Source organism: Balaenoptera musculus, chromosome 19 (genome assembly GCF_009873245.2).
Source record: "Balaenoptera musculus isolate JJ_BM4_2016_0621 chromosome 19, mBalMus1.pri.v3, whole genome shotgun sequence".
Taxonomy (NCBI): Eukaryota; Metazoa; Chordata; class Mammalia; order Artiodactyla; family Balaenopteridae; genus Balaenoptera; species Balaenoptera musculus.
This window is the reverse complement of record NC_045803.1, coordinates 15,297,290-15,311,208: the sequence shown is the minus strand read 5'-3', so window position 1 is coordinate 15,311,208 and position 13,919 is coordinate 15,297,290. Positions and strand designations below refer to the sequence as shown.

Sequence of the window (13,919 nt, the reverse complement as noted above, 5' to 3'; positions counted from 1 at the left end):
TAATTGTTTTTAAAGGAATCATCTCATCGATTTTAAAAATTTAAATAAGGTTATAGTGAAAAAAGAAGTCTCCCTTTCAGTATTTCTCTTCTCCACATGCATCTATGGTGACTAGTTTCTTATGTTAACTACTTTGAGTTATTCTATGATTATACCAACATATCTGTATATATAACATCTTTATTTTTCACAAAGGTTAGTATAGTATAAAGCACCTTGTTTTTTACTCACTATTTCTTAGAAGACATTCCATATTAATATATATTCCTTATTCTTTCTTATGATGGTATAATGCTTTATGGTTGGGGAAATGTCATACTTTAATTAATACTATGTTAGTGAATTTTTAGGATGTTTTCAGGTTTATGCAATTTTGGAATGAAATCCTTATATATTCAGCTTTGCACAGATGTGCATGTGCATCTTTCGATTTCTTCTAAGAAGTGCTGGGTCAGAGGTTATGTATAAGTATTTGCAGTCCACAAAAGATGAATCACTTTCCATTTCCACCAAAAAATTTATGGAAGTGCCTATTTCCTGTTGCTGTCAAAATGTATTTCTTCATTCAGCAGATATTTATGGAGCCCCTTTATCTGTGCCAGGTGCTGTTCTAAGCCCTAGGAAAGCATCAGTGAACAAAATGGTCCAAATTTCCTGTCCTTAAGGAGTTTACATTCTAGTCTGGGAAAGTGACCAGTGAACGTGTAAATGAAGTATATAGTGTTCCAGATAAAGGTAAGATCTGTAGAGAAAAATGAAGCTTGGAAATAGGATAGTGAGTGACAAAATAGAATGGTTAGGAAAAGCCTTCCTAAGAAGAAAATATTTGAGCAAAAACAAAAGGAAGAAGCAGTGACATTTGAAGATATTTGGATAAAGATCATTATAAGCAGAGAAAACAGCTAAACATAAATGCCATAAGTTAGATACAAGCCTGGTGTATCCAAGGAGCAGCAAGTAGGCCAGCGTGACAAAGTAGAGAGTAGTAGATGAGGTGAAAGAGCTAATGAGAGGACAGATTATGTAAGGCCTTGGAGAATATTTTAAGAAGTTTGGTTAGTCTTAGCAAGATGTAAAAGCAATAGTGGGTTTTGAACAGAAGAGTGACATGATCTTATATTTAAAAGACATCATTTGGGGTGCTGAGTAGAGAGTAGGGTGTAGGGGGACAAAAAAGGAAGCAGGGAAACTAGCCAGTGGGCTGTTGGAATAATCCAGGTAAGAGATGATAATGATGACTCGGTCTAGGGTGATAGCAGTGGTAGTTAGGAGAAATAGTTGGATTCTAGATATATTTTGAAGATAGAGCTAAATGGATCCGGTAATAGATTTGATGTGTGATATGAGAGAAAGAGAGGAACCTAGGCCAACCCAAATATTGCCGCCCAAGAAACTAGAAGACCAGAATTGTCATTTACTAAGATAAAACTATAGAATGAGCAAGTTTTAGTGGGTAGATCAAGAGTTTGGTCTTTGCTCTGCTAAACCACTGAGATCAGTGAGATAAGAGGAGAATTCTAAGGAAATCTATTAGGATAAAACTAAATATAGTAACAGGTTGTTTTGGGTTGAACGGTGACACCCCAGAGATATGTCCACATCCTAACCCCCAAGACCTGTGAATGTGACCTATTTGGAAAAAGGGGTCTTTACAGATGTAATTAAGTTAAGGATCGCTAGCTGAGATTATCCCGAATTATCTGGATGTGACCTAAATCCACTTACAATAGACAGAAGATGAGAAGATATAGAAGAAGGCTGTGTGAGGGCAGAGGCAGAGATTGAAGTTATGCAGCAACAAGCTAAGAACACCTGAGTCTAGTTCTGATTGTTGCTTTGTGTTTTGGGAGTGTCTTGATTTTTCTTGCCTTTTCATATGCCTTGAAATTTTTTGTTGTTGTTGAAAGCCAGACATTTTGTTTAGGACAGTAGTGTGCAGAAAAGGATTAACATAGCAGACCTGAGACTTCTTATCCTTAGAAAGGGCTGCTTGAAGTTTGGCCCTTGGCTTGCAACCAGAACTTGAAGTTTGAGAAGATTCCCATTATCCTCACTGATAAGGATGGCTTACTATGCCTAAAGTGTTTGTGCAAACAATATAATTTATGCTAAATACCTGCTTTCCTTCTGAGAGTCTGAAATTCTGGTATGTGCCAGGCAGAGACTGCCTATGTGACCAGGCCCCAATAAAAACCCTAGGTACTGAATTTCTAATGAGCTTCCCTGGTTGGTACCATTTCACATGTCTTGTTACAACTCATTGCTGGGGGAATTAATGGCCTGTATAACTCTACTGGGAAAGGATCCTTGGAAACATGTGGCTGGTTTTTCCTGGACTTTGCCCAATGCACCTTTTCTTTTTTGCTGATTTTGCTTTGTATTGTTTTGCTGTGAGTTCTCCCAGTGAATCATTGAACCTTGGAGGGAGGGTTGATCTTGGGGTCCTGCAACACCATAGTAACTGAGGAAAATAGTTTTTATGCCTGAATGGGGGCATACATTTACTTCTGCAAAGCCTTTAGTGTGGAGTTTTGAGTTAATCCAGTTAGGAATTTTAACAACTAAGCAAGGTAAGAGAGTCATACAATTTGATTGCATTTATGTAAATTTCAAAGATAGATAAGTGACAAACCAAGATATTATTACATTAACAATCAGGATAGTGGTCAGCTGGGGTCTGAGGGGTCAGAAATGATCATATGGGGTGGGCGTTTCTTCTTGAGGTACCCACAATTGTCATGGCACGAACGCGGGTTGGAAAAGAATTTCCAGACACAAGGCAGAATGAAAAGAAGATAGAATTTATTAGAGGGAAGGGTCGCTGCCAGAACAGCGGGCCGACTTCCTGATAGCCACGGAGAGTCGACCCCGAGCAAGGGTTACTGGTCTGTTTTTATAGCCAGGGAACAAAGGAACCTGCGAGTCATCTGCTGATTGGGCAGGATATGTATACTTTCAGTGTGCAGAGCGTGAGAGGAACGGGACAAATATCTTTCCTTATATGGGACGGGAAAGGGACAGGGCTTGCTGCTTGGGAGGGCTCTGGGACATTGTAATGGTCGCAGTGGGACAGAGTGATAAGAGTCCTGTAACTCTTTGTTCCGGCAATGTTGGCCCTTTGAGTTTATCTTGTTCTTTGTCCTTGGAGCACCACAACAATGTACTGTTTCTTCCCTTGTATGGCGTTACACTGAACTTACACATTCTATGCAGTTTTCTTCAGGTGTTTTCTATTTCACAATAAAAAAAATTTAAAGAAAAAATATTTAAAGGTTACCTGATGATTTTGAAAATATTGAAAAAATTACTCCTCCATCAGAAAGTTTAGATATACATCTAAATGACAAGCACATAGGAAAGGACGCAAATGAGAAAAGCTGGCAAGTATTAACTTCAGCAAAAAGAATGGCTCAGACATGAATAACATTTACACAATACTAATGTAACCATGAACATTAATTTAAACCACTTTAAGGGTAATTGGAATAAGGTATTTGTCTGCTGATGTGAAGGATATTACACCTGGGTTCAAGGAGGAGCTCCAATGGCTACACAGACAGGGGACACCCCTCCCCCTCTCCCGAGTGGTGCCCCATAGATCCTCCCCTTTATCCTACCCTCAAGCCGGGGCTTGTGGGATAAGAGGTATCCACCCTGCCAGGCCGAGACTCAAGACCTTTCTGCCACATCATATGTGTCACATGCCCAGGCGGCGAGCTTGCAAAGAAAAGAATTACACGCTCCTTCCAGAGGTATTTTCCACGGCTCTGGACTACATTTCCCAGGGGCCATCGCGTTCACGGCTACTTCCCGTCGAAAGACCGAGTTGGCTTATGGTCCAAGTTCCCAGAGAGGGCCATCTGCGGAGGAAGAGTAGCGTGGAGTCGTCAGTTGAGACGCGTTCTAAACGCTGCCTGGAATTCGTTGACGCTTTGCCAAAGATAGAGCAGTGTGAGGACAATGGTCTTTGCCGAGCGAAGTGATAGGGTCCAAGACCGAGGCCTGTGAATTGAGACCACTGGGCTCTGGGCTCTTAAAGGTTGTCCCGGCTCCAGACTACATTTCCCAGTGTCCGCCGTATCCGAGGCAAAGTTCTGTCAGCACACCGGCCCTTTCAGGACCATAGCAGGGGTCGTGCGCGAGTCCCTGAGGAACATCCACAGCTTGAGGGAACCGCAAAGTCGAGTGAGTCTAAGACCCGGAAGCGGAATGACCCCTGAGAGGCCGAGGCCGCGGGGGAGGGCAGTGAGGGGCTAACATTTTCGGAGTCTGAGGCTTTACCAGCCAGCAGGTGTGGGAAGGAAGACGGTGGGGAGTTGAGTATGCGTGTCCGCGCGCGCTAGCCATCGCGACAGGGAACCTTGGGTGCTTGTGTGAAATTGATACAGAAGCAAGGGGTGGGAGTGATCGCACGGGAACCGTAGAGGTGTGTGTGTGTGGACGGTGCGATGGTGACGGGAGCAGTATGTGATTGTTATTTAGGTGTGACTGTGCATGTATATGATTGTGACTGCGTCACCATGTGCGTGACCGTGTGTGTAAATATGGTAGCAGCAACTGTGGGGCCAGAGACAAAGAATTGAGCATTGCATTTAGTAACATTCACAGTCTTTCGTGAATGTGTGGAGAGCAGTTTCTGTGGGGCTATTAGTTGGATTGGAGTAGGGTAACGTAGATTGAGGGGAGAGGAGTGGGAGACAGTGTGGACCACATATTCGAAGAGTTTTTCTGTAAATATGAAAATGGAACAGCCGCTGGTGTGGGAGAAGTGACCTATCAGTATGCTGGTGGGAATGAGCCATGAGAGAAGGAAAAGAAGTACAGGTAAGTGTGAGTAAGCCAGGCTCATCTGTGTGGTGTGTACTGAAATTTCAAGAATAAAAGAAGGGTAGTAGCGCTGCAGCGAGTGAGCCAGGAGCTCAAGTTTTGAAAAAACAAGGGGAAAGAAATATACAGTGTTTGGTAGATGTCAGCAACAGTGAGGTGTGGTGAGTTATATATGATCTCTTGGCATGAAATTCAAAGGTAGAGCTTTTGTGGAGGACGAAGGGAGAAAGGTCTGAGAGTAATAAGAACAAGGAGGACACCTGCCCCACTTCCAGACCCAGTGGCAAGAGGCTGTAGGGGGATTTAAAAAAACGTAGAGAGGGCTGCAAGAGTCCTCTGGGGAGAGCCAGGTTTCTGTTAGATCCAAAGGTGAACGGAGTGTTCAGGGAGGTGGTTGAGGATAAAAGAGGGGTTTATGACTGTGAATTCCAGAGGGCATACAGGAAAGTGTCAGGAGTTGAGGAGGGGTGAGGAAATGGGACATCCAACTGATGGGGAGTAGAGTGTCTGAAAAGAGAGATGATCAAGGAGCCTAGGGCTTTTTATGATGCACGTAAACATGGATGCAGGGAATACAGATGCTTATTCTGGTTGGATTCACGGCAGTGTTGGAGAGGTAGTGTTGGGCTAGAAAGGTGGACTTTTGAGAATTCCCTCCGAAAGAGGGAAGCTGAGGATGGAACATTTAAGAGTGGTTGGGGTAGGCAGAATAATGCCCCTCCAAGGATGTCTGGACACCTGTGAATGTGTTACCTTACAAGGCAAAAGGAACTTTGCAAATGGGATTAAGTTAAGGACCTCGAAGTGAGGAGATTATCCTAGATTATCCAGTTGGGCCCAAACTAATCACCTGGGTCCTTAAAGTCAGTAAATCTTTTCCAGCTGAGTTTAGAGTCAGAGGGAGATGTGATCACAGAACAGTGGTCAGAGAGATGCAAAGTTGCTGGTTAGATAAAGGAAGGTAGCCTTGAGCCAAGGAGTGTTGATGGCCTCTAGGAACTGGATAATGTAAGGAAATTAATCCTCCCCTAGAGCCTGCAGAAAGGAACACAGCCCTGCCGACACCTTGCTCTTAGCCCAGTGAGAACCGTGTCAGACTTTTAGCTAACAGTAAGATAATAAAGTTGTATTGTTTTAAGCCACTGCATTTATAATTTGTTTCTCAGTAGTGGAAAACTAATATAGTGGTATAGTTTCTTAGCCTCAGCTCTGTGGAAGGGTTTTGAACCGTGTGACATGAGGGGAACTCAATCCCTATTGATAAAATTTAGGACTTTAGGTAAAGCACATAGGCCCCCTCTTGTAATTTAGTTTTGCTGCATTGTGATATTTTTTAACACTGGAATTTAATGAATTTTTCTTTGTGATCTAACATATGGTCAGTCTATAGTTATTTGTTTTGCACTTGGTTTATCTTGGATTGAGAGAAATGTGTTAAAATTCTCTATTATTAATGAAATTTTATCTTGTACAACCTGTAACTTCTGCTTCATGAAACTTCCTGCTGTTAGTTGATATATAGATATTCATAATTGTTATATGTTTATTGTGAATGGTAGACTTTAGTATTTTAGCATCCTCAAGATCATGGCCCTTGCTTATTTGTTTGTTTGCATTTTGCCTTGTATATATTTCTCCATAACTTGTAAAATAAACCTTTTTTGAAGTTTATCATATATAGAGACAAGTGTATACATGATGATACAAACAACCAATACAATCAAAATTGTACACCTTGAGTTACCACAAAGGGAACACCCATGTAATAAGCACCCAGATCAAGAAATAAACCATTGCCTACATTCCAGAAGTCCCTCTTGTGCTCCTGTTCAGTCAATAGCTTCCCCAAAGTAACCACCATACATCAGTTTCATCTGTTTTTGAACTTATGTGTAAGTGGAGTCATATAGTATATAACCTTTTGGCTTCTTTTGTGCAACATTATGTTTGTGAGATTCATCCATATTGTATGTAAATATAGCTTACTGTTTGCATTGCTAAATGCACTAGTATTCCAGTGCATGAATATACCAACTATATTTGTCCATTCAACAGTTGTCATACAGTTGATAGACATTTAGAACTCTTTATGTCCCTTGTACCTGAAGGACAGCTTGGCTGCATGTCAATTCTTTGACTCCCTCATTTGTTTTTCCACAAGTATATTGTAGGAGCTACCTCACTATTTGGGGCACTGAATTTAGCAGTCTAATGACAACTGAATTTCCTTTTTCTTATAGGTGACTTGATATTTTTATCTTGATTCCCCATGGATTTTAGTCTAATAATTTTATTAGGAAATGTTTTGGTACAGACAATTTGAGTCATTTTCTCCAGCAATATAGTGTGTATTTTCATTATGCATATTCATGCATTATTTCAGAAAATTATTCTTAAATATTAAAAATGTAGTTTTTAATATTCTCTTCTTGATTTGGATTTCATCTCTAGAGGCTCTGCTTAGTTGCAAGTTGGATCACTTCTTTTTTTAAAAATTAATTTTATTGAAGTATAGTTGATTTACAATGTGTTAATTTCTGCTGTACAGCAAAGTGACTCAGTTATATATATATATATATATATATATATATATACATATACATATATATATATATATACTTTTTCATATTCTTTTCCATTATGGTTTATCACAGGATTTTTTTTAACATCTTTATTGGAGTATAATTGCTTTACAATGTTGTGTTAGTTTCTGCTGTATAACAAAGTGAATCAGCTGTAAGTATACATATATCCCCATATCCCCTCCTTCTTGCATCTCCCGCCCACCCTCCCTATCCCACCCCTCAAGGTGGTCACAGAGTACTGAGCTGATCTCCCTGTGTGATGCAGCTGCTTCCCACTAGCTATCTATTTTACCTTTGGTAGTATCATGGGATATTGAATGTAGTTCCCTGTGCAATGCAGTAGGTCCTTGTTTATCCGTCCGATATATAATAGTTTGCATCTGCTAATCTCAAACTCCCAATTCTATCCTCTCTCACCACCCCCCCATTGGCAACCACAAGTCTGTTCTCTATGTCTGTGAGTCTGTTTCTGTTTTGTAGATATGTTCATTTGTGTCGTATTTTAGATCCCACATATAAGTGATATCATGTGGTATTTGTCTTTCTCTTTCTTACTTCATTTGGTGTGATAATCTCTAGGTCCATCCATGTTGCAGCAAATGGCATTATTTCATTCTTTTTAATGGCTGAGTAGTATTCCATTGTATATATTTACCACATCTTCTTTATCCATTCATCTGTTGATGGACATTTAGGTTGTTTCCATGTCTTGGCTATTGTAAATAGTGTTGCTGTGAACATAGGGGTGCATGTATCTTTTCAAATTATAGTTTTGTCTGGGCATATGCCCAGGAGTGGGGGTTGCAGGATCATATGGCAACTCTATTCTTAGTTTTTTGAGGAACCTCCATTCTGTTTTCCATAGTGGCTGCACCAACTTACATTCCCACCAACAGTGTAAGAGGGTTCCCTTTTCTCCACACCCTCTCCACCATTTATGATTTGTGGATTTTAATGATGGCCATTCTGACTGGTGTTAGGTGATACCTCATTGTAGTTTTGATTTGCGTTTCTCTAATAATTAGCGATGATGAGCATCTTTTCATGTGCCTATTGGCTATCTGTATGTCTTCTCTGGAGAAATGTCTATTTAGGTCTTCTGCCCATTTTTTGATTGGGTTGGTTTGTTGTTGTTATTGAATTGTATGAGAAGTTTGTATATTTTGGAAATTAAGCCCTTGTTGGTCACATCATTTGCAAATATTTTCTCCCAATCTGTAGGTTGTCTGTTCGTTTTGTGTATGGTTTCCTTTGCTGTGCAAAAGCTTATAAGTTTGATTGGGTCCCGTTTGTTTATTTTTGCTTTTATTTCTACCGACTTGGGAGACCTAAGAAAACATTGGTATGATTTATGTCAGAGAATGTTTTGCCTATGTTCTCTTCTAGGAGTTTTATGATGTCTTGTCTTATAGTTAAGTCTTTAAGCCATTTTGGATTTACTTTTGTGTATGATGTGAAGGTGTGTTCTAACTTCATTGATTTACATGCGGCTGTCCAGCAAGTTGGACCACTTCTGACTTTCATTTTTTTCTTATAATAATTGTCATCTCTTTGTTTCATTTTGTTCCATTTGCTAACTTTTTTAAAAAATTTATTTTATTTGTTTATTTTTGGCTGCATTGGGTCTTTGTTGCTGTGCATGGGCTTTCCCTAGTTGCGGAGAGCGGGGCTACTCTTTGTTGCGGTGCATGGGCTTCTCATTGCAGTGGCTTCTCTTGTTGCAGAGCACGGACTCTAGAGTGCAGGCTCAGTAGTTGTGGCACACGGACTCAGTAGTCGTGGTTTACAGGCTCTAGAGCGCAGGCTCAGTAGTTGTGGCATACGGGCTTAGTTGCTCCGCGGCATGTAGGATCTTCCCGGACCAGGGCTCAAATCCATGTCCCCTGCATTAGAAGGTGGATTTTTAACCACTGCGCCACCAGGGAAGCCCCATTTGCTAACTTTTATATTTTTTGTTCCATGCTGTACTTTCTGTAGTATTTGTCATATGTTGTGCTCTTTGTAATTATTCTTCATTTCTAAAGTGGTTTTGCCTATGAAGTGGTTCTCTTTCATTCTTGAATTGTACTAGCTTTCATATGTGGTCTGCCTATCACTTCCTTCCCTTTCCTGAGATCATTGTACCATTTGTGCATGTAGTCTTGCTTCTGAGCTGTGATTGTATCATAACTTTTAAAAATTCATATTGGAATGTTAGCTAATAATTTTAATCTTCTCTGAAATGTTTAGTGAGTTTTCTTTATACATGGGGAATTTGGACACTCTTTTCAAACTTTTATCTAACAATATCTTTGGACACGGTGTTTCTAATTTTGTTTTTGGAGTGTGTTTTTGTTTTTTTTTTTTTTTGGTATACCTGTCACTGGCACTTTCCTATGAAAAGGTGAACGGGGCAAAGGTAGTTTTTTAGGTTCTTCTGCTCAAGAGTTCGTTCCTCTGTTACTACAGTAGAACAGAGTTTCTTTAAAAGATAACCCCTCTGAATATCCAGGCCTTCTTTGTTGTTCAGAACCTAACCTGGTTCAGGAAGACCCCTACTATCAGCTCTGAGAGCCACAGTGTTTTCTTTTCTGCAATTAAAGAATACAGTCAAGCTCCCAATTCATTCAATGAGGCTAGTATTACCCTGATACCAAAACCAAACAAAGCTTATCTCATAAAAATATGATACAAAAATCCTCAACAAAATGCTAACAAACCAAATCCAGCAACGTATGAAATGAATTATGCAACATGTCCAAGTGGAATGTGTCCCAGGAATGCAAGGTTATCTGAACATCCAAAAATCAATTAATGTAATGCATCATATCAATAGAATAAAAAACAAAAATTACATGATCATTTTAATAGACACCAAAAAAGCATTTGACAAAAGCCAATACCCTTTCATTATAAAAACACTATAAACTAGGAATAAAAGGGAATTTCCTCAATCTCATATAGGTTATCTATAAAAATCCTACAACTATTAATGGTGAATGTCTGAATGCTTTTCCCCTAAGATGAGTAATAAGACAAGAATGTCTGCCTTTGCCACTTTTATTCAATATTGTACTGGAAGTTTTAGCCAGGGCAATTAGACAAAAAAAAAAAAAAGCATCTGGGTTGGAAAAGAAGTAAAACCATCTATATCTGCAGATAACATGATCTTTTCTATAGAAAATTCTAAGGAATACATACCCCAAAACACTGTTAGAACTAATAAATAAGTTTAACAGAGTTTCAGGATACAAGATCAATAAATAAAATCAATTGTATATTATACACTTGGAATGAACAATCCAAAAATGAAATTAAGAAAGCAGTTCCATTCACAGTAGCACCCAAACAAATAAAATATTTAGGAATAAATTTAACAACTGAAGGTGAAACTCATACTCTGAAAATGACAAAACAGGTATTAAGCAAACACTTGTACATAAATGATCATAGCAGCATTATTTATAATAGCCAGAAGGTGGAAACAATCCAGATGTCCATTAACAGATGAATGGGTAAACAAAATGTTGTCTGTCCATACAGTGGAATATTATTCAGCCAGTATTTCAGGAGTGAAATACTGATACATGCTACAATTTGGATGAACCTTGAAAACTTTATACTAAATGTTTTCACAAATTTGACAACCAGTCACAATAAGTTCACATACTATATTATTCCATTCCTATGAAAATCCAGAAAAGGAAATCTGTAGAGACAGAAAGTAGATTAGTGGTTACTTAGGGTTGAGGGAGAGGTGGAGGGAGAGTGTAGGGGGTTGAGGGGACAGGGAGTAATAGCTAAAGGATACAGGATTTCTTTTTGAGGTGATGAAAATATTCTAAAATTGACTTATGGTGGTTGCACATGTTAATTTGCTAAAAAAAAATTGCTCACTTTAAATGCATTAATTGTAGAGTATATGAATTATATATCAGTAAAACTGCTTAAAAAATAAAAGAATGCAGCCTATGTGTTTTGCCACCTTAAATCCCCCTGACATCTCTATGCCTCCTTTTACCACCTCCACCATCAATCACCTTTTCATAGCATTCCTGCTCACATGCACTCATTCAGGGTGTAGTCTACTCCTCATAGGAATGAATGTTTCTTATGTCTTCTTTGGAGAAGTGTCTATTTAGAGCTTCTGCCCATTTCTTGATTGGGTTGTTTGTTTTTTTGATATTGAGCTGTATGAGTTGTTCGTGTATTTTGGAGATTAATCTCTTGTCGGTTGCATTGTTTGCAAATATTTTTTCCCATTCTGTAGGTTATCTTTTCATTTTGTTTATGGTTGCCCTTAGTTTTGTGGTATGAGTGCTTTAGATGAAAATGAGTCAGTAAGTATTATACACTTTGTGGGACATAGAGGAGATAGATGAAAGGCCACTGTTGTACAGGGAGGTACACAGGAGGGCCCTGGGCAAATGCACTCGACTCCCAGATTGGAGAGTTTCCCTGGGGATGTCTAACTTTGGGTCCTTATTGTTAAAGGGGTTATTCAGAGCAAGTCAGAATGGCCTTATCTCATATCCCGAATATCCTGATCCACGTCATGATTTAGCATTACTGATTGGACTGAAACTTCATCCTGCTGTATTTGAGTCTCTTGGGTTTTGGATAGGGCCAGGATTTCTGCAGATTCCCTCTGACCTTCCTTCAAGGAATAAGATGGTATTCTTACTCCATTTGAAAGCTCTGAGGAAAGCCTGTTCTCTCATTATTCCTTCCCTCTAGCTCTGCTTTCTCAAGACTGCTTCACCGTGAGAGGAATCTAGAAGACTGAACGACTCTTGGAATTTTAAGTTATGGCCCATGTGAGTTGGAATTTCTTTTCCAAAAATATAACCATTTATATCACATCATGTCAATATTTTTATTCCTTATCCTTAAACTGCTTACCTGAGTCACTATTCAACGTAGTAAGTGATAGTTGTGAAACAGTTCGGTGCCTTCCCTAGAGGTCCCTCTTCTCTCCAACATGGCATTCAATACCTCCTGTGACCTAATACTTTGGCAGAGCACTGAAGGAAAAGATATTGTTTAAAGGAAATAGTAGAGACTTTTAAAAATCAAAACTGTGGCTCAACAAGGTGGAATTGTGTGACTAAAAGGGACCCACTGCATGAAAGCTTTTATTTACTCTATATAATGGGGTGTTTCAATTAAGAAAGATGGGAGTTGGTGTTAGTTGGTATTCATTTTAGTAGTGGCACTTTGTCATGCTTTTAGATAGAGAATATAAGAGGAGGTTGAGTTCAGAGAGATCTGGGATTTTGCCAGGATATCAATGAGAGAGTAATATCATTAACAAGACATGCGCTGATAGTCAGCTGACAGCCTAGATATTTTATACATTCTCCACAGAAAATGGTATTCAGTTAGAGAGTGTATCTCTTAAGAATCCTTTCAACTTCAACTAATAGAAAATTCAAGTAAAAGAAGCTGAAAGAAAAAAAGAAAACTATTCTCACATAGTAAATCTAGAGTTGATTATTCCAGGCTGTTATAGCCTCTTGGTGGTATCAACAAAGAACTCATATGATATCTATTATTCTGGGCTGCCATCCTGTTGTCTTGATGTTTGTTACAAGAAGGCCATAACAGTGTTGTGACTGAGCAATAGGAGATTTTAAGAGCATATAGGCACTTGGCTTCAGGGACACTAATTTCCATATCATTTCCCCCCACACTACAGGCAGCCAACTCCAGTTTTTTGCTGAATATATGGGCCTCTTCCTGCAGTGCCCTTTTCCATCTTTTCCCCATCCATCTAAAAGATTTCTTTTAACTTCACTGTTGATGTTTGGGTTTGTCATTTCAGCAGTTGATGATGTTCAGGGATGTAGCTGTAGACTTCTCTCAAGAGGAGTGGGAGTGCCTGGACTTGGAACAGAGAGCTCTGTACAGAGACGTGATGTTGGAGAACTACAGCAACATGGTCTCACTGGGTAAGATTCAGAATTTGACCCCAGAAATTCCTGATACCTACATTGTGAACTTTTGGATTGCCTTTCTAGTGTCTAGGGGGATTTCTGACCTATTTCTGGGAAAATGGTTTGTGCTTTATAAATTTGGCAATAGTCATCATCATTGGGAAACTCCATCTTCCCCATCCTTTATGCATTTTTCTTGCCCTTTCTAATAACTAAGGGACTTACGGAACCCTTACCACGTGGTAATTTCCTATTTCTTATTTTCTGATCAGGACTTTGCCTTTATCAGCCAGATGTGTTCTCTTTACTGGAGAAGGGGAAAGAGCCCTGGATGGTTTTGAAGGATGAGACAAGAGGACCTTGCCCAGGTGAGTGAGGGCTGAGCAGGCACAAGGAGGCCATCATTGCAGATAACACCCAGCTGTTTAGTGAGTCAGTAACATCTCTGTAATATTGGTCTAGAATTTCCTCCTCAGAGGCCAAAAGCCTGTGGATAAAGGCCTGAGACCTAGAAATAAAAGTAACCTTTTCAACATGAATTTCCAACTGAACCTCCTCTTCAACTCCAAATGCCACTCCATTTCAGTGCTCT

At 39.5% G+C, this 13,919-nt stretch overlaps 1 protein-coding gene across 5 annotated transcripts in view; it reads left to right on the top strand.

Moving 5' to 3' along the window:
* ZNF790 (zinc finger protein 790) overlaps positions 1 to 13,919 on the top strand; it is a 30,713-nt gene that overhangs the window by 2,115 nt on the left and 14,679 nt on the right. For 2 of the 5 annotated variants that reach the window (XM_036832840.1, XM_036832838.1), the window contains exons 2-4: positions 12,129 to 12,208; positions 13,216 to 13,342; positions 13,600 to 13,695. In XM_036832840.1, the coding sequence (XP_036688735.1) occupies positions 12,200 to 12,208; positions 13,216 to 13,342; positions 13,600 to 13,695 (232 nt within the window). In that variant the 5' untranslated portion in view covers positions 12,129 to 12,199. The other 3 variants (XM_036832836.1, XM_036832841.1, XM_036832837.1) reach the window with 3 other exon arrangements.